Genomic DNA, 26702 nt, shown 5'->3' with positions numbered 1-26702 from the left:
GCCAATGGGCGGGGGCCGGCGGAACGGACCAGCCAATGAGCGCGAGACGTTGAGTGACAGCTGTCCAATAGAGACCCTCCGTGCTAGCACGACTCGCCGCTTAAGCGCCTCCGCGGTCTCAGGAATGTCAACTATTCAACATGGAGGCGGAGGTCGATAAGCTGGAACTGATGGTGAGTGGAGAGCGAAGGAAACCGATTGGGTAATTGATTTTCGCCACCGAAGGCCTAGAAGGCGAGGCGCCATTTGGAGGCGCCGGAAACCCTAGGTGGTGGAGGCTGGAATCTGGATCGACTTCCCTCCTCCTGCATCGAAGGGAGCCACGGCCGCCTTGGTCTCTTAACCGCCGCGGGGGAAGGGGTTACATCCGGGGAACTCAGGAGGGAAATGGCGGGAGATGTTGAGGGTGTGGGCCTTTGTAAATCCCCGCTCCTCGCCTTCACCTCCACCGGCTCCCGGGGCCGCGCCCGGTACAGACCCTGTCTAGTGCTTCCACCTCTGTGCCCCAGTGTGACTGGAACGGTCTTTAGGAGCCGGGCGGAGGAGAGAGGTCGTTCACGTTTCCCGAGCAGGGGGAAGGAGGATGAGGTGGGGCATGAGTCCAGGGGCGCCGAAATTCGGGCTCCATGCCGCACCTCGTCGCAGGCGAGCTGGGACGCTCGGAAAGAGGACGCTAGACTCGAGAAACTTCGCCGCCGTCCCGTCGAAACGGTTCGGAGCGCCTCGGAGGTGGCGTGGGAGAGGAGCCTGGAGCTCCTTCCAGGAGCGCGTGCGGCATCGCGCCAGGCCAGGCCGCGCTTTCAGCTGCCCCCTCTCTCTCCCCTGTGCCAGTAGCGCCCTGGACGAAGGACCTCGGTAACCGCTGGCGTGTCCGGCGTGCACTGGGCGCCCAGCCCCCGGGGCCTTCTAGTTGTCTCTGGGAGGGTTTCCCTAGTACTCGTTCTCTTTATTCTCGCCCTACCGTCTTTGCACTGGCCGCTTGGTCGCCGCGCCTTTTTTCTTAGTTCCCTTGTTCTGTCTTCAGTCTTCTTTTGCCTGGTCACCCCCCCCCCCACACACACACACAGATTGGAATAGCTCCCTCAAAAATACAGAATGTAAAGGAATCATTGAGGTTTCCCCCTTTAAATAACAACATTAATATTAAAAAAGTAAAACGCTTATTTCTTCGTCCTTAATCTGTCATTCCCTCTGCATAGGTATTCGTTGTGTCCGTGACACTCTCTCCGAGGAATATCTTGAGTCTATTACTTAAGCCTTGGAAAGGACTTTAGGGTGATCCTGAAAGATCATCCCTAAAGCATCCCTCCCTCCCCCTTCCCACTCCAGAAAGTGTGACGCCTCAGTTTCTTTCTCTTTCATTAATGAATTCAGGTGTTTCACATACGTTTTATTAGAGGGCTTTTGTTGCTTTTAATATTGTATTTTAAACTTTCTTTGTGGAGGGAGTGTGGGGAAGGGAGAACGGGGAGAAGAAATTTTTGCAGCTTTCCAAGTCTTCATAAATGAAGACTTCAAGGGTTTTGTGTGTGTGCGCGCTATTAACATATTAAACACACACACAGGACGTTAATAGGCGTGTGCTCTCCCACATTATGAATTCCTTCCTTTGAAGTAGGTGGAAATAGTTTTGCTTTGTTAGAGGCTAATTCTGTTTTTTTAAACAGGTTATTTTCTTTAGTTGGTGGAGCTTTATTTAGCCTTTCCAGGACAATCAATACTCAGACTTTTAAACAATACTGAGCAGGTTATCTTCAGGAAAACACAAGTAAACGTGCTGCAAAAAGTAAGCTTTAGGAAGTTATGAGATTGCTGAATTTTAGCATTTTTAGATATTGTATCAGTTATGGAGTAGCTTTAAACTTCTTTATGAAGAGGATGAAAGAAACAGAACTTTTCCTTTTGTGACATTTCCTGAAATATATTCATGGTAGCATTTTAATTTTCCAAGTTACTCATTATTTTTCTTAATTAAGGGCTTAAAAACGTTCAATTTTTTAAATCATGATTTTCAATATTAACTTTAGCTTTTTATTGACCAAACAGCAAAAGACATCTCATCTTCAAATGAACCAAATTCCTAAAAGGAAAAAAACAGTATCTGTTGAAGCTATCGTTCCCAAGCTGAAGATAAGTGATGTAAAAGTCTTAACATTTTTAAAAGATTTGCTAAGGAGCCCTTGGGTGTGTGATAGGAGTGCACGATGTTGTAAAGGTGATACTCTATCTCTGTTAAAAAAAAAAAGTGAGTTTTCCCCATATTTTTCTTGTGTTAATATCTAATTTAGAAAATTAAGTTTATCTTTTAAACACTTGTCTTTAAAACCTAGTGCTTGTCAAGAAAATATCCTGTAGGGGAAAGGAAAAAAAAAACCCAGTGCTTGGTTAGCAGAGTTAAATATTCCCAAATTTGAGTTTTGTGGCCCAGGATCCGAGGATACATTCCAGCTCTTTTGAGTCCATTTTTTAGTAGATTTAATCTGTCTAAGAAACTGAACTGGCTCTTTTAAAGAAAGGTCAATGAAAATAATGGGAATGTATTTTTGCATCAATCAACATTACTAATGGTGGAATAAACTCATTGTAGGATAATCTTTGTTCCTTGACATTTTCTCTTTGCCTGCTGATTGAGTGGTACTCCTGCCCTCCTTTTGTGATACTTGTAGGGATTGTTCACAAAAGGTAGTGTAATATGACACTTGCGTTCTGTTTCTTGGTTTACATTTGAGAGGGAAACTTTTATCCCTCTCACTGTTTTCTTTATTTCAAAGTTTGAAGGGAATGGATATGCTTTTCTTCACTACATAGGATATTTTAAGAGTTAAATGAAAATATTAAAAAATCCTTTTACCTAGTATTAGGTTAGGTTGGGTTAATGTCCAGTTAAGAATATATCAGTTCCCTGATAATCTCTCCTCTTTTTGTATTATCTCTCAAAAACTCTCGAGTTAAAGAGGCACAAGATTTGTGTTGTGTGTGTGCACGTGTATTAGATTCCATAGAGGTAAATTAGGTATATAGTCATTTATTTTCTTATTTTTTAAGATTTTTTTTATGAATATGAGTGTTTTGCTTGCATGTATGTATATCTGTGCACCACATGTGTGTCTGGTGCCCAAGGAGGTCAGAAAAGGGCATTGGATCTCTTGCAATTGTTGCAGATGATTTTGAGCCCCAAGTGGGTGCTAGGAATCGAACCCAGTTCCTCTGCAAGAACAAGTGCTCTTAACCACCGAATCATTTGCATTTGTTTTCTCCAGTCCTTTGCATTTGTTTTCTTTGAATTACTCAAATGACTTGCTTTCAATGGTAGGTAACCAATTGCTTTGGAAGAGGAGTAAGGCAATATTACTTTTCAGCAGAGAACAGAAATATTTTTTTCATACATTTGCCTCAATAGTAATTATAGCTTATTTTGTTGGTATTAGTCCTAAAGTATTACTGATGCCCATGTTAATTACTAAAGGCTCAGGACATCTTGTAAAATTACTTTACATCTGTGTGTGTTTATGTTTGATTGCTGCTACTTATCAGGTTAGTTATCAGAAACCAATTATTACTTGGGTTTTAAGTCTTTTGCTCTTCAAAAAATAAACCTTGGTATAAATGTTTTTAGGTTTTGAATGTCTTCTGACCAAAACTGTCAACTCAGCTTTAAGGTCTTTGCACACTGGAGCTTACAGTCCTTTCCTGCTCACTACTGCTGGCGAATGCTCTGACTTTATTGCACTACTGTACTTTACAGCTAGCAGTGCAATAGTATTGTCAAAGCATCCGAAAGCAGCTCACAGCTTTTGTGGCTCTTGTCTTACTTCTTTAGTATTGTGAAAATTTTTCTATAGCTTCCAGTGCTGAAAACTATAATTTTCTTACCATGTATATTTTTAAAAAGTCATCATTTGAAGAAGAAAAACCTTAATATTAAAAATGCAATTGCTGTATTGCACTGAGAATTCATTAATGTATATGTAAAGTAATGGCTTCTAAAAATAGTACTTTGTAATTTGCTTCTTTTTGTAACAGACTTGGATAGCAACTCTTAGGTCTCATTAGATTGTAAGTGACGAACAGTTTCATGTCTGCCTACTATGGTAACTCACTAAGTCTTAGTGTTAATTTTGGTATTACATAGGAAATGTTTAGATTTAAAACTCAGGAAGGGGACTAGAGAGATGGTTCAGCAGTTAAGGACACTACAGAGGACCTGCGTTCCCTTCCTAGCACCCACATCTAGTAGCTTACAGCCACTTATAACTCCAGCTCCAGGGGATTCCATGCCATTTTCTGGCCTCTGCTATCACATATTGATACATACACACAATAATAAAATCTTCAAAACTTAAAAATGCTTGATTATTGTCATTATAAAATATAAATCATCATTTTTGGTAATGCTTAATGCATATTTTACATAAGTAAAATTCAACTTTAAGTAAACACTTTGATGAGTTTTGGCAAATGTATATAATCATGTTACTACCTCCACTGCTAAAATAAAATATTTCCATCATATTGAAAAGTTACTTTGTGCCTATCTGTAGTTTTCTCAAACAGTAGTTTTCTATAATTTCTTAAGAATGAGCTGATACGGGCTGGAGAGATGGCTCAGAGGTTAAGAGCATTGCCTGCTCTTCCAAAGGTCCTGAGTTCAATTCCCAGCAACCACATGGTGGCTCACAACCATCTGTAATGAGGTCTGGTGCCCTCTTCTGGCCTTCAGACATACACGCAGACAGAATATTGTATACATAATAAATAAATAAATAAATAAAGATGTGTGTTACCATTACTTGGTCTGTAAGGCTGACCAGTGAGATTGTAAAAAAAAAAATAAACAAAAGAATGAGCTGATACATTATTTGGTCTTTTATGTTTACCTTTTGCACTTACTGTAACTGCTTTTGTCATTTTACCTTTATTGCATTCATTGATAATTGACTCATTTTTATTGCTGAGTAGTATTCCATTGTATAAAGTCTGACAAATTGTTTCTTGGATGGTTTTCAGGCTTTGCCTATTATGAATAAAATTGTTGCAAGCATTGAGTGTTTTTGTGTGGTCATAATTTCTTATTTCTGTTGTGGAAATACTGAGAATTATTTCAGTAATTGTAAATAGGATTACTAGGTTTTGTGAATATATATTTGATTTTGTAAGAAATTGCTAAAATCAACTGCGGAGTGGTGGCATATGCTGGAGCAGCTATATCTCTGGGTTTGAGGCCAGCCTGGTTTACACAGCTAGTTGGACAATCAGGGTTATATTGAGAAACCCTGTCTCAAAAAAATACAAAAAAGAAACAACAAAAAACAAAAAAGAGAAAAATTTGATAAAATATTTTCCATGATTGCCTTAATGATATTGAATATTTTTCATGTGTTTATTTGCAACTTATATATCTTCTTTTATTTTTTTGGTTTTTTTGAGACAGGGTTTCTCTATAGCTTTGGAGCTTGTCCTGGAACTAGCTTTGTAGACCAGGCTGGGCTCGAACTCACAGAGATCCACCTGCCTCTGCTTCCTGAGTGCTAGGATTAAAGGCATGCACCACTACCGCCTGGTGCAATTGATATATCTTTGTTGTCTTAAAGTCTCCTGGTATCTATGCATGTACATATGTGCATCCACATAACACACAGACACAAACACGTAATTTTTTCTCAATCAAAGGTCACTAATAATTTTTTCCTTGTAGTTTTGATTTGGGTGTGGGAGAGATGGCTTAGTGGTCTAGGGGGCCTCCTGTTCTCCCAGGGGGCTGGAGTTTGCTTTTCAGCACCAGTGTTGGGCACCTTGCAATCATCTGTAATTCCAACCTCAGGGAATCCTACACCTTCTGTCCCCTGTGAGCTAACTTCACACACGTGGCAAATATACTTACACAAACACATAAATTAAAAAGGTTTTTTTTTGTAAATTTTAAACTATTTCTATGTGTTTGTGTGTGCTTGCGTGGGTTTGTGCCCACCACATGTATATAAGAGCCAGTGAAAACCAGAAGAGGGTGCTGCATCTTCTGAAACTAGAGTGACAGATGGCTCTGAGCAGCCATGTAGATGCTGCATACTGAAGGAACCTAGATCCTCTGTAGGAGTAGTAACCCCTCTTAACCATTGACTCATCTCTCCAGCTGTCAAATTGATCTTAACAAAAAGATTGAAAATGGTCCTGTATTACACATCTTACGTGTATTGGTGCATATGCCCTGGTGCATGTGTTAGTCAAACTTGCATGACTTGGTTCTTCTATCACGTAGGTGTTTGAAATGGATGTAGCTTGGGGAAACATACAAGAGGCCTAGGGACCAGACCCCAGCACTGCCTGAAATAGGATAATGGAGGCTCATAAGTCTTCTCTAATCCCAGCCACTCCGGAGGGGTAGACTGGAGGATTAGGATTTCAAGCTCATTTTCTGCTGTAGCCAGCCCTCGGTATACCTGATTTATATTAAACCCTGTCTCAGACCAACAGAAAAAAGCATATGTCCTTCCCTCCATGTAGTTCCTGGGCTTGAACTCAGATCATTAGGCTTGACCGTAGGCCTCTTCACCTGCTAAATCGTCTCAACATTCAGTGCAGCCCTAGGTTTAAGTTTTTGGTTTTGTTTGTTCTTACAAACACCCTCCCCCCCCCCCCCCCCCCGGCCACCCTCCACAACTGGGTTTCTCTAGCTTTGGAGCCTGTCCTGGAACTAGCTTTGTAGACCAGACTGGCCTCAAATTCACAGAGATCTGCCTGTCTCTGCCTTCCGAGTGCTGGGATTAAAGGTGTGTGCCACCATTGCCTGGCCTAGGTTTAAGTTTTTAATAGAGCATAAATAGTATGGATATTGTTTGCTTTATATACTACAAGTTTAAAAGGAACGTATCCTATATTAAAATATTCAAGAGTGAATAATTATGCTTACTAATACATTTTTGTTAACTAAATAATATTATGTGTGCTGATTTTTAGTTCCAGAAGGCTGATTCTGATTTGGATTACATTCAATATAGGCTGGAGTATGAAATCAAGACTAATCACCCAGATTCAGCCGGAGAGGTAATTGGAAAATTAGCAAATTCTTTTGTTTTTTTTTTTTTTCAAGACAGGGTCTCACTAAGTAGCTCTGACTGTCCTAGAACTCACTATATAGACCAGACTGATGTTAGTGTCACAAATATCTGCCTGCATCTACCTCCCGAGTGGTAGCATTAAGGGTGTGCACCTCTGTGCCTCCTAGGTAGTTCTTTTTAATGGAATGCTTTGTACAAAGACTTTCTGGTAATATCTCTAATAGTAATATGTTCGCACCCAAGCTTTTCTTAAAAGATTTATTCATTATGTATACAATGTTCCTCCTGCTTGTACACCTCTATGCCAGAAGAGGGCACCAGACCTCTTTACAGATGGTTATGAGCCATCATGTGCTTGCTGGGAATTGAACTCAGAACCTCTGGAAGAGCAGCCAGTGTTTTTAACCTCTGAGCCATCTCTCCAGCCCCCTCAAGCTTTTCTTTTAAATGCTAGGTTTGTAGAGTCACAAAATCTTGTTTTGATGGAAGATTGCTCACGGTATACTGAAGTGATTCTACTTATTTTCCCAAGAGAAAAGAACATATGTTTAATAGAATGACATGTATGTAAATATTTTGTTGTTGTTGTTGCTTTTTGTTTTTCAAGACAGGGTTTCTTTGTTAGCCCTGGCTGTCCTGGAATTCACTTTGTAGACCAGGCTGGCCTTGAAATCACAGAGATCTGCTTGCCTCTGCCTGCCTAGTGCTGGGATTAAAGGCATGTGCCACCACTGCAGTCTTACATGCTAACTTTTAAAAACAGTTAAGGAACTCAAAAGTCATGAGGAAGCCTCTGAAGTGACAAGACAGAAAGTTCTACCTCTGAAATAGTGGTTTGTAACTGAAGGACGAAAGGTTAGTAGTCATGATAGTTCACTGGAAAAGATGATATGTTGTTAAGTTTGCTTTATTATAGATATGAACAGTGATTTTTGAATAAAGTTACGTAATTATTTTTACTGGTTCCTCCCTCCCCCTTTTCAACTTGACACAATCCATGGTCATTTGGGGGGAACGTCAATTGAAAAAAATACCTTTATCAGACTGACCTGTAAGCAGGCCTGTGAGCATTTCCTTTTTTTAATAATTGATGTGCATGGCCCAGCTCACTGTAAGCAGGGCCCTCCCTGGGCAGATGTCCCTGGGTTGTATAAGATAGCAGGCTGGACTAGTGATGGAAGCAAGTGAGGAAGCAGTGTTCCTCCATTACCTCTGCTTCCATTCCTGTCTCCCTCCAGAGTTCCTTCCCAGACCTCCTTTTAGGACGGACTGACTGGGATGAAAATGCTAAATAAACCTCCCAGACATGGTTTTGGTCTGTGTTTTATTACAGCAGTAGAAAGCAAACCAGAACAATATTGAAGGTTACATTGCTTAGAAATTACTAACTTTATTAATTTTGAGTCTCACTGTGTTGCTTAGGCTGGTCTTCATTTCTGGGCTTAAGTGAGATCCTCTGCCCCAGCCCCTGAGTAGCTGGAATTACAGGTGCATGCCCACTGATGCAGAGTTCTGTTTATGTAACATAATTCATGCCTTTTAAGCATATATGTCCATGGGAAAGGAAACAATCTCCATCTATGGTCTGTTGGTAGTATAGTCGACAGGATTTGACAATAGACAGGAAATAGCACATTTGAATTAAAAACAAACCCATACATTAAAGAAATTATTTTAGGCTGGACATGATACTGCTCACCCATAATTGTCAGTAATTGGGGGACAAGTTAAAGCATCACTATAAACTTTTAGCTAACCTCTTTATGTGTGTTTGGGGCAGTTAGGTCTACATAATGAGATTCTGTCTAAAAAAACCACAGAAGAATCTCAAACAAAACTTTGGTTTTGCAAGTTCAAGGCTAGCCTGAACTTTGAGCAAACAAACACAGTAAGGTATACAATTCTGTGGATTTTCGTTCTGTAGCTCTTCCCACAATAATTTTTTAAAAATTATATTACTGGACTGGGCTGTGGTGGTGTATGCCTTCAATCCCAACACTCAAGAGACAGAGGCAGATGAATTTCTGTGAGTTCGAGACCAGCCTAGTGTACAGTGTGAGTTCTAGGACAGATAGGGCTGTTAAGCAGAGAAACTGGAAGTCCCCCACTCCAAAAACATTAATAATAGTGATGTGGTGTGTGTGAGGAGGTTAGAGGACAACTTTTGAAGTTAGTTCTCCATGCGTTCCTCAGATTGAATTCAAGCCATCAGGCCTGCAGGGTAAGTACTTCATTTACTGAGTCATCACCAGCCCCTGCTTTAGATCTTAACTTTTACAATTTATATTACCCTACTTATTGAATGTCTTTATCATGAGAAAGAAACCTCATTCCCCATTACCCTATTCCCACACCTGCCAGTTCATGGCATCAATTAATTTATTTTATTCCCATACACGTATTACTGTAAACATTTTATAAAAATGGAAGTATAAGTATGTGGTTGTCTTACCTTTCACTTAGCATGTTTTCAGGGTTCATCCATGTTGTAGCATGAGCAGTCCTTAATTCCTTTCTATTGTTAAAATTATCTGTTGTATCCCATTTGTTATCCACTTATCAGTTAGATAGCAGTCTGGCCCAACTTTTAGGCTACAGAGAATAATGCCCCTATGAACGTTCATGTAGAAGTCCTGGGGTGCCACATACTTTCATTTCTGTGGGTGAAATTTCTGGCCATAGAAACAACTCATACTCGATATTTTGAAAAAACATCAAAATGTTCAAAATAGTTATCATTAAAACGATCCTTTTGGTAGTTTGAAACAGTTTCCGCATATAGTCTAAGTTAGCCTTAAGCTTCTAAAGCCCAGGCTGGTCTCAAATTTGCTATGTAACCCAGGATGCTCTGGAACTTCTTTCTATTTCAACCTCCCATTTGCTGGGGTTACAGACATCTGCCACTGTGCTTGACCTGGTAAATCTTTTGAAGTGTACTTTTCAGATGCTGTTGCACATTTACCTTGTGTAGCTCTGTCTGTCCTGGAACTCACTCTGTAGACCAGGCTGGCCTTGACCTCACAGAGATCTGCCTGCCTCCACCTCCCGAGTGCTGGGATTAAAGGTGTGCACCATCATCACCCAGCTATCTCAGCAAATTTTCATCTTTCTCAATTTAACACACTGTACTCATTAAACAGTAACCTTCCATAATCCTTTCTACCCAACTCCATCCCCTAAAACTACCATTCTACTTTTAGTCTTTGTGAATTTTACTATTCTAGATTCTGTATTTGTTCATTTGTGATTGGCTTATTTCACACATTTATGAATATCCTCAGGATATCCAGATTATGGGCTTTCCAAGCAGGACTAACATCCCGAGTTCAAATCCCTGAACCCATAGTGAAAGGAGAGAATTTACCCTTGAAAGTCATTCTGCAACCTCCACTTGTACACATACTTGATTCATTTATCATTGTCAGAATTTCCTTTAAAAATTTTAAAATATTTCCTTATGGTTTTGTGTGTAAGTGTGTGTATATATAAACAAGAGGAGGCCCTCTGTAACTTGGTATGGTGGTCCATACCTTTAATCCCAGCACTCAGAGGCAGAAGCAGGTGGATCTCTGAGTTCCAGGTCAGCCTGGTCTCTGTAGACCCGTTTTAGATCAACCAGAGTTGTATAGTAAGTAGTAGTGACTAAACTATTACAAACTACAAATGTGATAGAATGTGTTGTACAGGGGGCTGGAGAGATGGCTCAGCAGTTAAGAGCATTGCCTGTTCTTCCGAAGGTTCAGAGTTCAAATCCCAGCAACCACATGGTGGCTCACAACCATCTGTAATGAGGTCTGGTGCCTTCTTCTGGTCTGAAGGCATACATGTAGACAGAATATTGTATACATAATAAATAAATGAATATTTAAAAAAAAAGAATGTGTTGTACATATTACTTTCTAATAATAAGCTTAATTTTCTCACTACATCATTAACATATATTAACCTTATTTTTTCTGATATAGAAAAATCCAGGTGAAATTTTAAAGGAATTATCAGCAATAAAGTCTCGATATCAAGCTTTGTGTGCACGCTTTAAGCCACTTTCTGTTGAGCAAAAAGAGAACAAGAGCCGCATTTGTGCTACTCTGAGCAAGACAATGACCATTGTACAAGAACTACAAAAGCAAACAGACCTGGAGGTAATGTCCTTAGTTGACAGATTGGATTTATGAAGTTTTAGTTGTGAATATTGTTTTAAATATTAAAACCCTAATATATTGTGCGATGTCCAGGCACAACTTCCAGATACTTGGATGTGACTGAGTTGGTGAGGGAATGAAGCAAAGACAGACAGACACACAGACAGAAATGCTGGAATTTGGTAGCCTGTCCTCTTTAGACAAGCCTCAGCATCCCAGGAGTTCCGTGTTTTTTATGTAGAGTTGAACAGGGACAGAGTTATTGCACATGGCTGAACAAGGAAGTGGGTTTATTACATACAGAATTTATGGTATACAGCTAGATCAAGGAGACAGGCTTAGCTAATAGGAACAAGCCATCTCTACAGGAGGGCAGTTTTCAGGCCATAAATATCTAGAGCGGGAAAGCTATGGTGACATTTTCTGCACACACTGTCAACAACACACATTCACTCAGGACTTTAGTCACCAATGGCTCTACTTCCTACCATGTTGGAATGTAAAATTTAGTAGTCAGTTTAAACTATTGATAGAAATTATATTTTCTTGATTCCCTGAAACTTAATTGCTTTTCTTTTTAGTAAAAGATTAAAAAAAAAATCATGTCAATTTGAGTTAGTGAAAAGTACTGTCCTGTAACCATGACAGAAGAGAAAAGTTAAATTTACTCAACTTATAACATGAAGCAACTCTTTTTTTTGTAATTGGACACAGGATGGTCTCATTGTGTAGCACTAGCTTGGACTCAAAGCAGTTCTCCTGCCTCAGCCTCCTGAGTGCTGGAATTATAGACATGTGCCTCCACACTGGGATTCTCCTGGGTCAGACAGGAACTAGTAGTTGATGCAAAGTCAGACAGAGTGGCAATTACCTAATCCCAGCACTTGGGAGGTGGCAGCAGCAACAACAAAAAGTCCTCCTCTCTTCCCCCCAAAAGTCATAGGCTCATCTGATCTATATAGTGAGTTCCAGGACTCGGCAGTGAGACCCTTTCTTAAAGAGAAACCTAACAGCAAACTGTTTAATGGCAACCTGGGCTACAGAGTAAGATCCTGCCTCAACAACAAACCAAACCAACCAAACAAAAAAGCCCAGAAAGGACTGGAAATGTGTAGTGCTTACCCAACATGTATGAGGCCTCAGGTTCAGTCCCCAGAACTGCATGAACTGGGCATGGTGGGCTACATGTGTGACCTCAGCACTTGAAGCAGGAGGATTGGAAGTTAGAGGTCATCCTTGTCTACAAAGGGAGTTGGAGGCCAGTTTGTTATTCATGAGATCATATCTCAAAAAAATGGAAGGAAGGGAGTAAGGGGCCAGAGAAGCCCCATATTAGTAAGACATCAAATGTTGATGGTACACCCTGTAATCTCATCTCTTGGAAAACAGAAGCAGAAGGACTGCCATAATTCCAGGCCAGCTGGGACTACATAGCAAGACATTGTCTGAAAAAGAAATAGGAAAAATAAAAGTCATAACATACAGATGATTTTAACCTTTTTTATTGGTTTTGTTTGTTTCAGATGTATGTAGCCTTGGCTGGCCTGGAACTCGGTATGTAGATCAGTAGACCAGGCTGATGTTGAATTTAGAGAACTCTACCTGTCTCTGCCGTTCAAATGATAGGATTAAAGTCATGCACCACCATGCTCTAGACCTTCCAGTGTATGTATTGGGGGATCAAAGTCAGTGCCTTGTTCATACTTGCGAAGCACTCTACTATGGAGCTATATATATATCCTGCTGGGTTTTTTGTTTTGTTCTGTTTTGTTCTTTTAAATCTCCTTTCCTGGAGTGGAGTAGGTATAATTGACTAGGTCAGACCTTCTTCATCTTCTCCTTCCATCCTCCTCTCTATCTTATTTGATTTTTTAAAAAATATCTATTTAACTTTTTATTTTTTGTGTATTGGTATGATGGTTACAGACAGTTGTGAGCTGCCATGTGGGTGGTAGGAATTGAACCTGGGTCCTCTGTGAGAGCAGCGAGTCTCTTAACCACTGAGCCATCTCTTAAGCCCCAAACTATTTCTTTTTGGTTTTTGAGACAGTTTCTCTGTAGCTTTGGTGCCTGACCTGGAACTCACTTTGTAGATCAGGCTGGCTTTGAACTCAGAGATCTGCCTGTCTCTGCCTCCTGAGTGCTGGGATTAAAGGTGTGTGACACCACCACCTGGCCTTATTTGGTTTAAGAATTCTTAAAATTGTGAACTTACATTATTGATATGTAAAGACTCCTCAGATATGTTGTGATATAAAAACATCAGCTACTGTGCTAGGCACTAAGAGTTTGAACTGAGAACTGAATGATTTAGTAGGATTTTCATGCAATATCAATGAAAATTTGGGGGTTCAGACAGAAGAGATTTCTGTAGAAGGGATCAAAGAATAGAACTAGATTGGATAAAGATCTTCAGTTTGTTTGTTTTTGTTTTTGAGACAGGGTTTCTTTGTGTTACAGTCCTGGCTGGCCTGGAACTTGCTTGGTAGACTAGGCTGGCCTCGAACTCACTGAAATCCATCTTCTGCTTTCCTATTGCTTGGACTAAAGGTGTATGCCACCACCACCTGGCTAAGCTCTTCAATTATATTTATGGTGTTATTAGTACTGAATTCTCTCTTGAATTTTTTAAAGATTTATTTTTATATGTATGAGTGTAGTTTACATGTAGTTATGTAGTGTGTATGTACCAGATGCCCATAGAAATCAAAATGTGGGTGCTAGGAACCAAACCTGGGTTCTCTACAAGAGGAACAAGTGCTTTTAACCACTGAAACATCTCTAGCCTGACCTTGAGCTTCTGATCCTTCTGTCTTTACAAGAGTGGGATTGAATCCGAGGTTTGATGTATGCTAAGCAAGTATCTACCAACTAAACCACAGTTTAACCTGTTATTACCATTCACGTCACACTTTTGTCATTATGTTTGACCAAAATTTGACACTAGGAACACATTTTCTTGGGAAATAAATCTTGGAAACTATGTGACTTCACATGTCCTTATCAACATATCTACCTACAAAACCATGAAACTGTAGAAAAATTGGAGTGAGTGACCAAAGAGAAAAGTAATATTTTGTATGCCTTAGAATACAATATCTTGCTGGATATACTAAATAGTGCCATTATTTCTCACTAGATTATTAAGACATTCATTCAGCCACTAGTAGAAATATCTGAAACGAGCAATAATTATGTCACATAAAGACAACTCTGGGAACTTTAAGTTTTGGAACAGATTATGGCAAGTAGGGGAAATGACTGGAGAGCAAGTTATGAGCCTTGAAAAAGGAAGCTGTATTTTAGAGTTATGGTGGCCATTTGGGATGGTATGCATCTTGTACCATCACTTTAAAATGAGACAAACAGGGGGCTGAGCAATTAAGAGTGGTAAGAGCACACATACTGCTCTTCCAAAGCACCCAGAACCCATGAGAGGCTCACAACCTTGTGTTAACTCTGGTTGCAAGGGTTGTTTCCTTTGATCTAGGATATAATACATGTACACACCCACACACATATATACATATAATTAACAACTTTATCTGTTTATTTCTGTTTTTTGAGACAGGGTCTCAGTATGTACCTCTGTGCTACCACACACCATACACATAATTTAAAATGACAAAAATGAATGTAATTAAAATTTTTTAGACTATCTACCATGTTTCAAACAATTGTGAAAATTTTTGTTTTGTGTGCAGTGTTCTCTCCGTATTTAATGCCTGCAGGCCAGAAGAGGACACCAGATCTCATTACAGATGGTTGTGAAACAACATGTGATTGCTAGGACTTGAACTCAGGACCTCTGGAAGAGCAGCCAGGGCTTTTAACCTCTGAAAAATTTCTCCAGCCCACCGGAAGTAATATTTTTAAAAAATGAGATTTTAAAGTTCGGTGAAATTACAGATGTGGTATTCAGACTTAGAGACACTCAAGTTTAAAGGAGGTGGATTAATGAAATCCTTATATTGTCAACATGTCTGTTATTTAAATGTGAAAGAAAAGAGAATGCACTTATTGAGGGTTGAATAGCCAAAAATAGCTCTCAACCTAGAGCTTAAAGGACATGCAATTCAACTGTGAGTATAACTCAGTGGTTGGCATGTGTATAGCTCAGTGAGTATAACTTAGGTGTAGGTTAATGACTTGGCTTATGCAAGGCCCTGGGTTTGAACCTCAGTATTAGCAGAAAGAGACTTTTGTAAAACAAAGTCATGTAGAATATAATCTGTAAAAGAATTTCAAATTTCAAATTTAATTCTCCAGTAATGAGGACAAATGTTTGAGAATAAAGTCAAAGGCTACATTTAACTAAAGATTTGTTAAAATGCTCTAAAATAACCTAAAAGGCTTTTCCATTATTTTGTGAGCATGAAGAACAACAAAGTATGTTTAAGGAAACTGTTATTTTGTTTATATGCAGCAGAAAGTAAAACTGTTCAGGTATTGCTATAATCTTTTCCAGTGGCTTCATTAGGAAAGGCAACACAATGTCTTTGAATTAGCAGCATTCAAAAGGACACTTAAATTGAGCATCTTAATACATAGGAGCCAAGAACAGAAAAGGAAGTGGGGAAAAAGGCATTCATAGAAACTTCTAAGATATGGAGGTTTAAGTGTGCTCAATTATAAAGGTTGTTACTAGAGAGAGACATTTGTACCTAAACAAGTTGAGTATGGTGGTCATGCCTGTAAGTGCAATACTTGGAAGACCAAGGCAGGATTCATGTGAATTCCAAAACAGTATGGTCTACAGAGTGAGATTATGTTTGAAAACAGACAAAAAAATACCAAAACACCCAGAGCAAAAATATAATTATTGGCAATAAGAAATGCTTTAAAGAGTGTAGTTTTTTTTATTTATTTTATTTATTTTTTTCTTTTTTGTTTTTTGAGACAGGGTTTCTCTGTAGCTTTGGAACCTGTCCTGGCTCTTGTAGTCCAAGCTGGCCTCGAACTCACAGAGATCCGCCTGCCTCTGCCCTTTAAATGCTGGGATTAAAAGCATGTGCCACCACCGCCCGGCTTTTTTATATTTATTTATTTATTTATTTATTTATTTATTTTATTGATATTTATTGAGCTCTACATTTTTCTCTGCTCCCCTCCCTGCCTCTCCCTTCCCCCTTCAGCCATCCCCCAAGGTTCCCATGCTCCCAATTGACTCAGGAGATTTTGTCTTTTTATACTTTCTACTTCCCATGTAGATTAGATCTTTGTAAGTCTCTCTTAGTGTCCGCATTGTTGTCTAAGTTCTCTGGTATTGTGGTTTCTAGGCTGGCTTTCTTTGCTTTATGTTTAAAAACCACCTATGAGTGAGTACATGTGATAATTGTCTTTCTGTGTCTGGGTTACCTCACTCAAAATAATATTTTCTAGCTCCTTCCATTTTTCTGCAAAATTCAAGCTGTTGTTATTTTTTTTCCTGCGGTGTAGTACTCCATTGTGTAAATGTACCACATTTTTCTTATCCATTCTTCGATCGAGGGGCATTTAGGTTGTTTCCAGGTTCTGACTATGGCAAACAATGCTGCTGCTATGAACATAGTTGAGCACGTGTCCTTGTGGCACAATTGAGCATCCTTTGGATATATATCCAAAAGTGGTATTTTTGGGTCTTGAGGAAGGTTGTTTCCTAATTGTCTGAGAAATCGCCACACTGACATCCAAAGGGGGTGTACCAGCTTGCATTCCCACCAGCAATGCAGAAGAAGTGTTCCCTTTTCCTCACAACCTCTCCAGCATAAGTTGTCATCAGTGTTTTTGGTTTTGGCCATTCTTACAGGTGTAAGATGGAATCTCAGATTTGTTTGGATTTGTATTTCTCTGATGACTAAGGATGTTGAACATTTCCTTAAGTGTCTTTCACCCATTTTAGATTCCTCTGTTGAGAGTTCTCTGTTTAGGTCTGTACTCCATTTTTTTTTTAATTGGATATATGATCTTTTGGTGTCCAATTTCTTGAATTCTTTGTTTATTTTGGAGGTTAGACCTCTGTCTGGTGTGAGGTTAGTGAAGATCTTTTCTCATTCTGTAGCTATCGTTTTGTCTTGTTGACTGTGTCCTTTGCTTTACAGAAGCTTTTCAGTTTCAGGAGGTCCCATTTATTGTTTCTCTCAGTGTCTGTGCTACTGGGGTTATATTTAGGAAGTGGTTCCCTGTGCTAATGTGTTCAGTGTACTTTCCACTTTCTCTTCTATGAGGTTCAATGTGGCTGGCTTTAAGTTGAGGTTTTTGATCCATTTGTTTTTGATCCATTTGGACTTGAATTTTGTGCATAGTGATAGATATGGGTCTATTTTCATTTTTCTACATGTTAATATCCAGTTATGGCAGCAGCACTTGTTAATTATGCTTTTTTTTCCATTTGATATTTTTTGCTTCTTTATCAAAGATCAGGTGTTCGAAGATGTGTGGATTGGTGTCCTGGTCTTCTATTCGGTTCATTGGTCCTCCTGTCTGTTCTTATGCCAATACCAGACTGTTTTCAGTACTGTAGCTCTGTAGTAGAGTTTGAAGTCAAGGATTGTGATGCCTTCAGAAGTTCTTTTATTGCCCAGGATTGTTTTGGCTATCCTGGGTTTTTTGTTTTTCCAAATGAAGTTGAGCACTGTTCTTTTGAGGTCTTTGATGAATTTTGCTGGGATTTTGATGGGCATTGTGTTGAATCTGTTAAAGAGTGTATCTTATTTCATTGAAAGATGCTTCAAATAACTCTTTGTTGGGAAAAAATACTACAGGGATTAGAGAAATGATTCAGCAGTTAAGAGTACTTGCTGCTGTTGCAGAGCACCCGAAATGGGTTCCCAGCACCATGTGGCCGCATATAGTAGTTGTTCATGCCAGTTTTAAGGGATTGGAGACTCTCTACTGCTTCTCTGGGTCTGTACACATAGTGTACCTTCACACAGATATACATATACATAAAGAAAATACTTTTTTGCTTGTTTTTATGACAGGGTCTCTCTGTAGTCCTCGCTGTCCTGGAACTTGCTATAGACAGGCTTTCTTTGAACTCACAGAGAGCCTCCCAAGTGCTGAGATTAAAGGTGTGCCCACCACACATAGCCAAAACAAAAACCCAAAACAACAAGTTACATCAAACTTCAGACTGGTTAAGTTGGCCTTAATTCTAGGAAAAAGCCTTTGTGGACTTATTAAATATATTGCCTGAGAACTCTTCCCTAGTAATTGTAGGAACAATGGGAAATTATTGAGAATATGTGTTGTTACATTAATATCATTCCCTGATTTGAAGCAGATGATCTCTGCACGTGTTTCATTTGCAGAGTTTGTGCTCATAATATTATAATGTGAACATGTTGGGCTGATGTTGATCTGTCAAACAAGCTGCATAGAAGAGGAATGGGGTTCTGAGATCTTGGAGAATGAGGCTATCCCACAGCCACATATGGCTGTAGAAAGTTAAATATGATTACTTGAAACTGAAGATGCAGTTCTTCATCCCTGCTCCAGCAGTGCACACACAGATTATTTCCAGCACTGTGGAAAGTTTTAGAGGATGGTGGTGCCCTGGAGATGCTGATTCTGTAGTTCTGTCATGCTCCAGATTTGGCAGTCTCTCTAGAGATGACCTATATAATTAGACCGATTTGTAACTATTTTAGAGGTTTGAGCCGTCACTTGTGTTATTTTCCCACATAACCCTTTTCTCAGCCAACCTGTTGGTGTTCTCTGAAAATCCTTTATTGTTTATCCCTCTCTCCTTTTTGGCTCTTGCTCCCACCTGCTTTGAGTGGATGGTTATTTATGTTTTCTCATCATGTGTTCTTATTACCTATTAGAGTACTTGCTTTCTTTTCTTTTCTCTCTTTCTTTCCTCCTGAGACACAGTTTCTCTGTGTAGCCCTGGTTGTCCTGGAATTTACTCTGTAGACCAGGCTGGCCTCAAATTCAGAGAGTCTCCTGTCTCTGTCTCCCAAATGCTGGGATTAAAGGTCTTCACCGCTGACACCACTTGGCTTCTTATTTATTTTTAAAATAGTTTTTGAGATGAGGTCTTCAAAATTTAGAACAAGCTTATTTCCCTGGGGAAAATGTCATAGTGTTTTGTTTTTTTTCTCCCAAATACGGTATCCAAACATTAATTTAGCTCTGTTAAACAATAGTCCTTAATTTAATTTCTTTTTAAAAAATATTTTTATTTCATGTGCATTGGTGTTTTACCCTTATATTTGTCTGTGCGAGGGTGTCAGATCCTTGGAAGTTGTAAGCTGTCATGTGGGTGCTGGGAATTGACCCTGGGTGTCTGGAAGAACAATCAGTGCTCTTAACTGCAGAGCTAGTCCTCCAGCCCAATTTGTTTGATTTCTTGATCTTGTTTGTACAGCCTAATTGCAAGTTCTTTGAAAGCTCAATCACGGAATATAAATAGCCAAATGGCTATTGCTTTCCCTTGCCTTCCAAGTTTTATGATTAAATGTATAGTATAATCTTACAAAAACATTTGTGATACAAAGCAAAATTTAACTCGTTTAACAAGCTCTGACGTTTTTTGAAATAAATATTTTGTAATTTGTTTTCTAGCTGACTCTACTGACTGAAGAAGAGAAAGCTGTGACAGAGCAATTAAAATCTCACATGCCAGACTTATAAAAACCTGGAACTCTAATGGAAAAAAGGTCCGTTCCAAAGAGATTCAGCAAGATGTTGTATTAATGCTTGGTATCATTAATTCTCCAAGGGGTGGGAGGCTGATAAGGAAGATTGAGATTTTCCTTGAGTGTCAGAATCATGAGAGGAAATTATAAGAAGTGTAGATTATCATATGAATAAAAGCCAAAAGGTAAGGATATTTTAATGCTGATGTCCACAGTTAATTTTGTGATTACAAGTAATGAAATCCCCTAATACTATTTTTAATCTGTTTTCTTTTTGTATAGTTGGGATAATTTGAGATGTTTTGGGATTTTGTAAAGGAATATTCAAGTATATTTTCAATCAGATGTGAATGGGAAAAATACTTGTATATTATAATTACTCAGGTGTTGTTTGTTTTTTGAGACAGGCTCTCACCATGTAGTTCTGACTAGCCCTGGAGCTCACTAAGGAATCCAGACTGGCATGAATCCTAGAGATGCCTTCTTCTGAGTACTGGGGTTAAAGGCATACACTACCACACTGGGCATTGTTTCTCTCTCTCTCTTTGGGACAAGGTCTTATGTATCCCAGACTGGCCTCAGAATTGGTGTTGCCAAGGATAATCTTTTACTTTGCTACCACCTGGCCTGTATAATCTGACCCCTACACCCGAGTGCGGGGATTACTAGTGTGAGTCACCACATCTGGTTTATGTCATACTAGGCATCTACCTAGAACCTTGTGCATGCTAGGCTAGCACTGTACCAACCGAGCCACATCCTCAATCTTGTAATCTCCTTTTTTAAAAATGCACGTTACAGATGATAGCATATTTTTGTTGTGTGTCTGTGATGATCAGTATTTCACGAAACCTAACTAATATAATTAGTAGGCTGCTTTGTGAAAACTTTCCTTTTGTTTTTCCCCTTTTTCCCCATTGCTTGCTAATAATAAATGAGCCGTTTTCAAATGCTGTTTTAAACTGTTCATCTAGTATTGTGATAATGTTTACCTTTAGTCTAATTTTGTAGTTGTTCATTCTATATGACTGGTAAAACACTGAAATCACTAAAGGCTTATGTACTACTATCCATTGTGTATATGTGTGTGTGTATGTATATGTGTGTAAATCAATCTCACTATATTTTTGTAGTTCTGGGTATCACACATACTTGGGATGCAATTTATTACTGAGGTAATATCCCTAAGACCCCTTTATTTATTTAATTTTTTTATTTGCTTATGTTTTGAGACAGAGTCCTACTTTGTCCAGGATTGTCTAGGGTTCCTTAGTGACCTGCCTTTAATGTTGACATTACAGGGATGAGAAACCGTGCCCAGCTATTTGTTTTTGTTTTGAGACAGAATTTTACTATTTAACCCTGGTGGTCTGGAACATGTCATGTAGACCATAAAACTCTTAGATCCTCTGCTTCTGCTCTGCGTACTGGGATCAAAGGCTGGCCTTTTTTTCAAAAAGATTTTTATTTTATGTACATGTGTATTTTGCCTGCATGTATGTCTGCCTATTTTATGCCTGGTGCCCAGGGAGGTCAGAAAAGGGTGTTCGTTCCCCTGGAAGTGGCAGTATAAATAGTTCTGAGCTGCCATGTTGGTACTGTGAGTTGAACCTGGGTCCTCTGGAAGAACAGCAAGTGTTGTCTCTTAACTACTGAGCCACCTTTTAAAAGACAGTTTCTCTGTGTAGCCTTGGCTGTCCTGGAACTTGTTCTGTAGGCCTTGAACTCACAGAGACCCTCTTGCCTCCTCCTGAGTGCTGTGATTAAGGCAAGTGCTACCACTGCTCTGGTGCTGTTTCTTTTTTTTTTTTTTTTTTTGAGACAGGATCTCACTCTCTAGGCCATGCTGGCCTGCAACTGGAGATGATCTTACTTCAGCCGTCCAAGTGCTGTGATTACAGACAAGATCTATCATACCTGCTTTAAAATTTAAAACACAGAAGTCTGCCTGCCTCTGCCTACTGAGTTCTGGGATTGAAGGTGTGCAGCCACACCCACCCTGACAGATTACTATTTTGAAGTAGGTCCCAGCACATGGTGCATGATGACCTGGAACTGACGATCTTCTTACCTTAGGCACCTGTGAATGGCTAGCACCACAACCACCCAGCTTAAAGAATATACTGAGTCCCAAAAAGAGGAATATGGTATGTATTCACTCATAAATAGATTCTAGCCATAATTAAAGGTCTTTGAGCCTATTATTCGTGATCCTAGAGAAGCTGGATAGGAGGGTGAACCTGAAGAAAATTCAGGTAGTTTTACTCCTGGAGATTGGAAATAGACAAGAGTCCCAGATCCTTCATCTGGCGATGGATGGAGATGGAGACGGAGACAGAGACCCACATTGGAACACTGGACTTAACTCCCAAGGTCCAAACGAGAAGCAGAAGGAAAGAGAACGTGAGCAAGGAAGGCAAGATCAGAGGGAACCTTCATCCGATGATGGATGGCGATACAGACGGAGACCCACACTGGAGCACCGGACTGAGTCCCCCAAGGTCCAAATGAGGAGCAGAAGGAGGAAGAACATGAAAAAGGAAATCAGGACCGCTGAGGGGTGCGATCACCCACTGATACAAGGGGACTGGTCTAATGAGAGTTCACCAAGGCCAGTTGACTGGGACTGAGCGAGCACGTGATCCAGCCAGATTCTCTGAATGAGGCTGGCCCGGAGTCTTTCTGAAAAGCCATTGACAATGACACTGGGACTTGTTTCCTCTGCATATACTGGATTTTTGGGATCCAGTCTGTTTGGATGCTCACCTTCCTGGACCTGGAGGGAGGGGGGAGGAGCTTGAACTACCCACAAGGCGGAGACCCTGACTGCTCTTGGGGATGGAGAGGGAGGAGGGGAGGGAGTGGGGGGAGTGGGAGGGGGTTGGGAGGAGGGGCGGAAATGGAGACTTTTGTATTTTAATAAACTTTGAGGGAAAAAAAAAGAATACACTGAGAGTACATAGAAAATCATTTTAATTCTGTGAGTTCGAGGCTAGCCTGGTCTACAAAAGCTAGTTCCAGGACAGGCTCGAAAGCTACTACAAAGAAATGCTGTCTCTCTCGAAAAACTAAAATAAATAAATAAATAAAAAAGAAAATCATTTAAAGTAGGCTGAGAAGAGCCAAGAAGGTAACTATGATCATCACCTGGGTTTAAGGTGAGTTTGGGCTACACTGCAAGAATTAGTTTCAAAAGAAGAACAACAATAAAAAAAAGAATTAGTTTCAAACAAAACTCAGCAAATGTATATTTTTCTCTTTTACATCTGTTTTCTAATTCTTAAGACTTGGTGACTATTAAAAATGTAACTTATAGCCCTGGGCCAATATTTCCAGTAAAATTCTCTATACCTGAACATTTAAATTGAACATGCTCAGAGTGCTTGTTCTTTGTAACTTTATTAGTGGCCACTCTTCTGTTAGCTGGAACTCAAATCATTTTAATGCATTTATGTCCACTTATCTATATAATAAAACCTAAAATTGGTCATAATATACAACCTGGTTATATTATCTTAATCTTTACTACTCTAATTTAGAATTAGTACTCATCTATGATGTGGGGTTCCCCTCTGTATGCTGTGAATACCATTGGTTAATGAATAAAACTACTATGGCCTACAGCAGGGCAGAATTGAGTAAGGTGGGAATTCTAAGCAAATAGAGGAGGAAAAGAAGACAGAGTCAGGGAGATGCCATGTAGCTGCCAGAGGAGAAAAATATCCATGTGCTGGTACTGGTAAACTACGAGCCTCCTGGTAAAATATAAAATAATAGAAATGAGTTAATTTAAGATTTAAGAGCTAGCTAGAAATAAACTTAAGCTATTGGCCAAACAATATCGTTTCTGTGTGATTATTTTTGTATCTGGGCAGCCTGGAATGAACGAGCAGCCTCTGATTACACATCTACATGCTAATTTTCTGTTATCGTTTATTGTTGTTGTTGTTTTCGAGACAATGTTTCTCCGTAGCTTTGAAGCCTGTCCTGGAACTAGCTCTGGTAGACCAGGCTGGTCTTGAACTCACAGAAATCTGTCTCTGCTGGGATTAAAGGCGTGCACCACCACTGCCTGGCTTTATTATTGTGTTTTATGTTTTATTATAGTATATAAGATATTTAGAAATACAAGTATAATGCATATTTCCAGAAGTAATCTGCAATCAATTTCTTTATTTCTGTATGTATTCACATTGAATTTATAATAGTATTTAAGAAATTTAGAAATACAAGTATAATGATTTTTTAAAAAACGATACAGGTCAGTAATCATCCATTGCACTGTAGGTGTATATAGTTTTGACATTTTATTTTTTTTTAATCTTCTTTTTTATATTTATTTATTTATTATATATACAATATTCTGTCTTTGTGTATGTCTGCAGGTCAGAAAAGGGCACCAGACCTCATTACAGATGGTGGTGAGCCACCATGTGGTTGCCGGGAATTGAACTCAGGACCTTTGGAAGAGCAGGCAATGCTCTTAACTACTGAGCCATCTCTCCAGCCCCTAGTTTTGACATTTTAACTCTATGATTTCATGACCTATATCATATATTCAACATTCTTGGGTTTTTGTTTGTTTATTTTGGGTTTTGAGACACAGTTTCTCTAGGTAGTTTTGGAGCCTGACCTGGAACTTACTCTGTAGATCAGGCTGACCCCGATCTCACAGAGCTAGCTCTGCCTGCCTCTGTCTCCTGAGTCTTGAATCGAAGGTGTGCACCACTACCACCCGGCCTTGAATGTTCTCTTTAACATAAACTGCTGTATTGATATACTGTGATTTTGCTTAGTTTTGTTTTGTTTTGGGGGGGACAGGGTTTCATTGTGTAGCCATTGCTCAGTTTCTTATTGATAATCTGTATAGTTATACATTATAAAAGCAAAGACATTTTGGGAGCTGTCTTGTGAAAAAGGACAGAGCAAGGTCAGCCCTTTAGTGCTCCCTCAATTTTTTTTTTTTGGTTTTAAGATACAGCCCTGACTGGCTTTATTTCGGATTCTCAATCTTCTGCTGCAAGCTTCAGACTTCCCAACCCAGATCCTGACAAATGATCTTAACTTGACCAACTACCAATATCAACTTCCTAACCCAGATCCTGACGAATGATCTTAACTTGACCAACTACCAATATCAACTTCCTAACCCAGATCCTGACGAATGATCTTAACTTGGCCAACTACCAATATCTTTTTTGCCCAAGTTAACCACAGTCTGACTGTCCTTAGGATCAAAGACCCCTAACTAGTTGCAGATTTCTTTAATGTTTTATTATTAGAAACTAGATTGATAACTAATTCCTTAAACATTTTGGGTTGGTAGGCAAATATACCATAATCTATTTTTAATGTGTAATGTTGCCATCTGATATACTTGAGGGCAAGGATTTCTCCATTTTGTTGAGAATCCCAAGCGCCGTACTATTTCCCACAATCAATTTATTTTGACTGATTTTTGTGTTAGAATATGTAGCTCTAGCTACTACGTAGACCAGGCTAGCCTCAAACTCCTAGAGCTCTGTCTGTTTCTGCCTAGTCATTAAGGGCTAAAGGCATGCACCACCACATCAGGCCTCCATAAAATTTTTGAGGTAAAATTTACACAACAAAATTAATAATTTTAAAGTGTAAACAGGATGTGGCTCACCTTTGTACTATCCCAGCACCATGGAAGTGGAGGCAGGGGTTCAAGACCAGCATCTACTGCAAAGCAAGTTCCAAGTCAGTGCAAGCCACATGAACCCCTACATGAGAACAAAAACAAGCATGTTAATACAGACAACTGTCCAACTGTCAACCTGCATCTATTTCAATCATAGTGATTTGAAGCGAAAGCATTTTCAACAATTGTGTGTTGATTACTTTGGGTTATGTTCATATGTGTGCATGTGATTTCCGGTTTCTGAGGTGGCCAGAAGAACATGTCTGATCTGGAGCTGGAGTTACAGGCTATGAGTCCAGAAGCTTTGTTCTCCCTACAGCAGCAAGTGCTCTCACCCTCTGAGCCATCTGTCTAGCTTCTGTCAGTCTTGTGTATGATTCATGTAGTTAAAAAGAAAGTTGCTAAACACTAGACGTTTCTTTCTAGGTTATTCTCTAGATTGTAGTTTATAAATAACTATGTAAGGAACTCACGAGAAAAATTAAGATTTAAACATTTGACCTCCTGTTGTCTCACACACCCTCAATTTCTTCAACCTAACTCGTCTCTTCGGGCAGGCAATTAGAGGCGATAGCCTAGGAAAGATAAATACAGTTTTTTTGTTTTGTTTTTTAACGTTAATCCCCGGTAGCAAAAAGAAGAGAGCAGTGGGTGGGATGTGGGTCCAATTGTCTCCCTAAAATGAGAAGCAGCGCCTGCAATCTGACACTCAGGAAGCTTCGAGACTATACCATATATCCAGTTCAACATGAGATACAGAGCCAAAACAAAAGAAACCGCCTGGTCACAATTGGAGCTTTCGAACTGCATTTCGTATGGTAGAGGAAACGAAGTCCTAAAACAAAACAAAGCAAAAAAAAAAAATGCTTAAAGTTTGCGTTTCCTCCCAAACGCGGAAAGCAAACACCCTAACCACGAGTCCAGGGTTTCTTAAAGTGAGCCACAGACCTCAGACATCAGCGCAGAGGCTGCGGAGAGCAAACAGATCTCCCTGTTCCTACTACTTGGAGGCGTGGCTTCCAACTGAGGGCCTCTAGCTCACCAGGCGGCCACAGCCTTTGGGCGGTAAAACGTGAGAGTCGGGTGCAGACACCAGCCCCGCCGCACCGCCACCCCAAGCTTGTGAGCAGCACGCACCACGGGAGCCAGGGCCCCGCCTCCCCCACCCGCCCCGCCCCGCCGAGTGCGCCTGCGCTCCGCGCTCTCCCGGCTGCCG

At 39.8% G+C, this 26702-nt stretch overlaps 1 protein-coding gene and 1 long non-coding RNA gene across 8 annotated transcripts; one reads left to right on the top strand and one right to left on the bottom strand.

The window, feature by feature from the left end:
• Positions 1–29: 29 nt before the first annotated feature.
• Ska2 (spindle and kinetochore associated complex subunit 2) lies at positions 30–24607 on the top strand. Of its 6 annotated transcripts, none has more exons than XR_015003745.2 (6): positions 30–173; positions 6955–7041; positions 11021–11197; positions 12721–12751; positions 19748–19842; positions 24207–24607. XR_015003745.2 is itself a non-coding variant. In XM_048446800.3 (5 exons), the coding sequence occupies exons 1-5, from the start codon at positions 141–143 to the stop codon at positions 19762–19764; spliced, it is 345 nt and encodes a 114-aa protein (XP_048302757.1). In that variant the 5' UTR covers positions 30–140; the 3' UTR covers positions 19765–20021. The 6 variants fall into 6 exon arrangements, 4 of the variants coding, with proteins under 4 accessions (XP_048302757.1, XP_085551748.1, XP_048302756.1 ...); XR_015003744.2 differs by lacking the exon at positions 24207–24607 and adding an exon at positions 20229–20890; XM_048446800.3 differs by lacking the exon at positions 24207–24607 and having other exon boundaries at positions 19748–20021.
• LOC125408481 (uncharacterized) lies at positions 22778–26652 on the bottom strand. 2 transcript variants are annotated; one of them, XR_007234472.3, is made up of 4 exons: positions 26435–26652; positions 25960–26321; positions 25472–25568; positions 22778–23576 (listed from the first exon to the last, which is right to left on the bottom strand). It is a non-coding gene; the product is annotated as an uncharacterized LOC125408481 (long non-coding RNA). The 2 variants fall into 2 exon arrangements; XR_015738772.1 differs by having other exon boundaries at positions 26218–26321.
• Positions 26653–26702: the final 50 nt, after the last annotated feature.

Source organism: Myodes glareolus, chromosome 9 (genome assembly GCF_982192425.1).
Source record: "Myodes glareolus chromosome 9, mMyoGla1.1, whole genome shotgun sequence".
NCBI lineage: Eukaryota > Metazoa > Chordata > Mammalia > Rodentia > Cricetidae > Myodes > Myodes glareolus.
The sequence above is the reverse complement of the archived record's forward strand: the minus strand, read 5'-3'. Positions and strand labels throughout refer to the sequence as shown.

What these genes read in the sequence shown, in the direction of transcription:
- Ska2 (XM_085695622.2), top strand. Translation starts at nt 141, where the DNA reads ATGGAGGCGGAGGTCGATAAGCTGGAACTGATG. An exon ending in TCGATAAGCTGGAACTGATG is followed by an intron (nt 174 to 6,954) that starts GTGAGTGGAGAG and finishes GCTGATTTTTAG; the next exon opens with TTCCAGAAGGCTGATTCTGA. An exon ending in ACCCAGATTCAGCCGGAGAG is followed by an intron (nt 7,042 to 11,020) that starts GTAATTGGAAAA and finishes TTTCTGATATAG; the next exon opens with AAAAATCCAGGTGAAATTTT.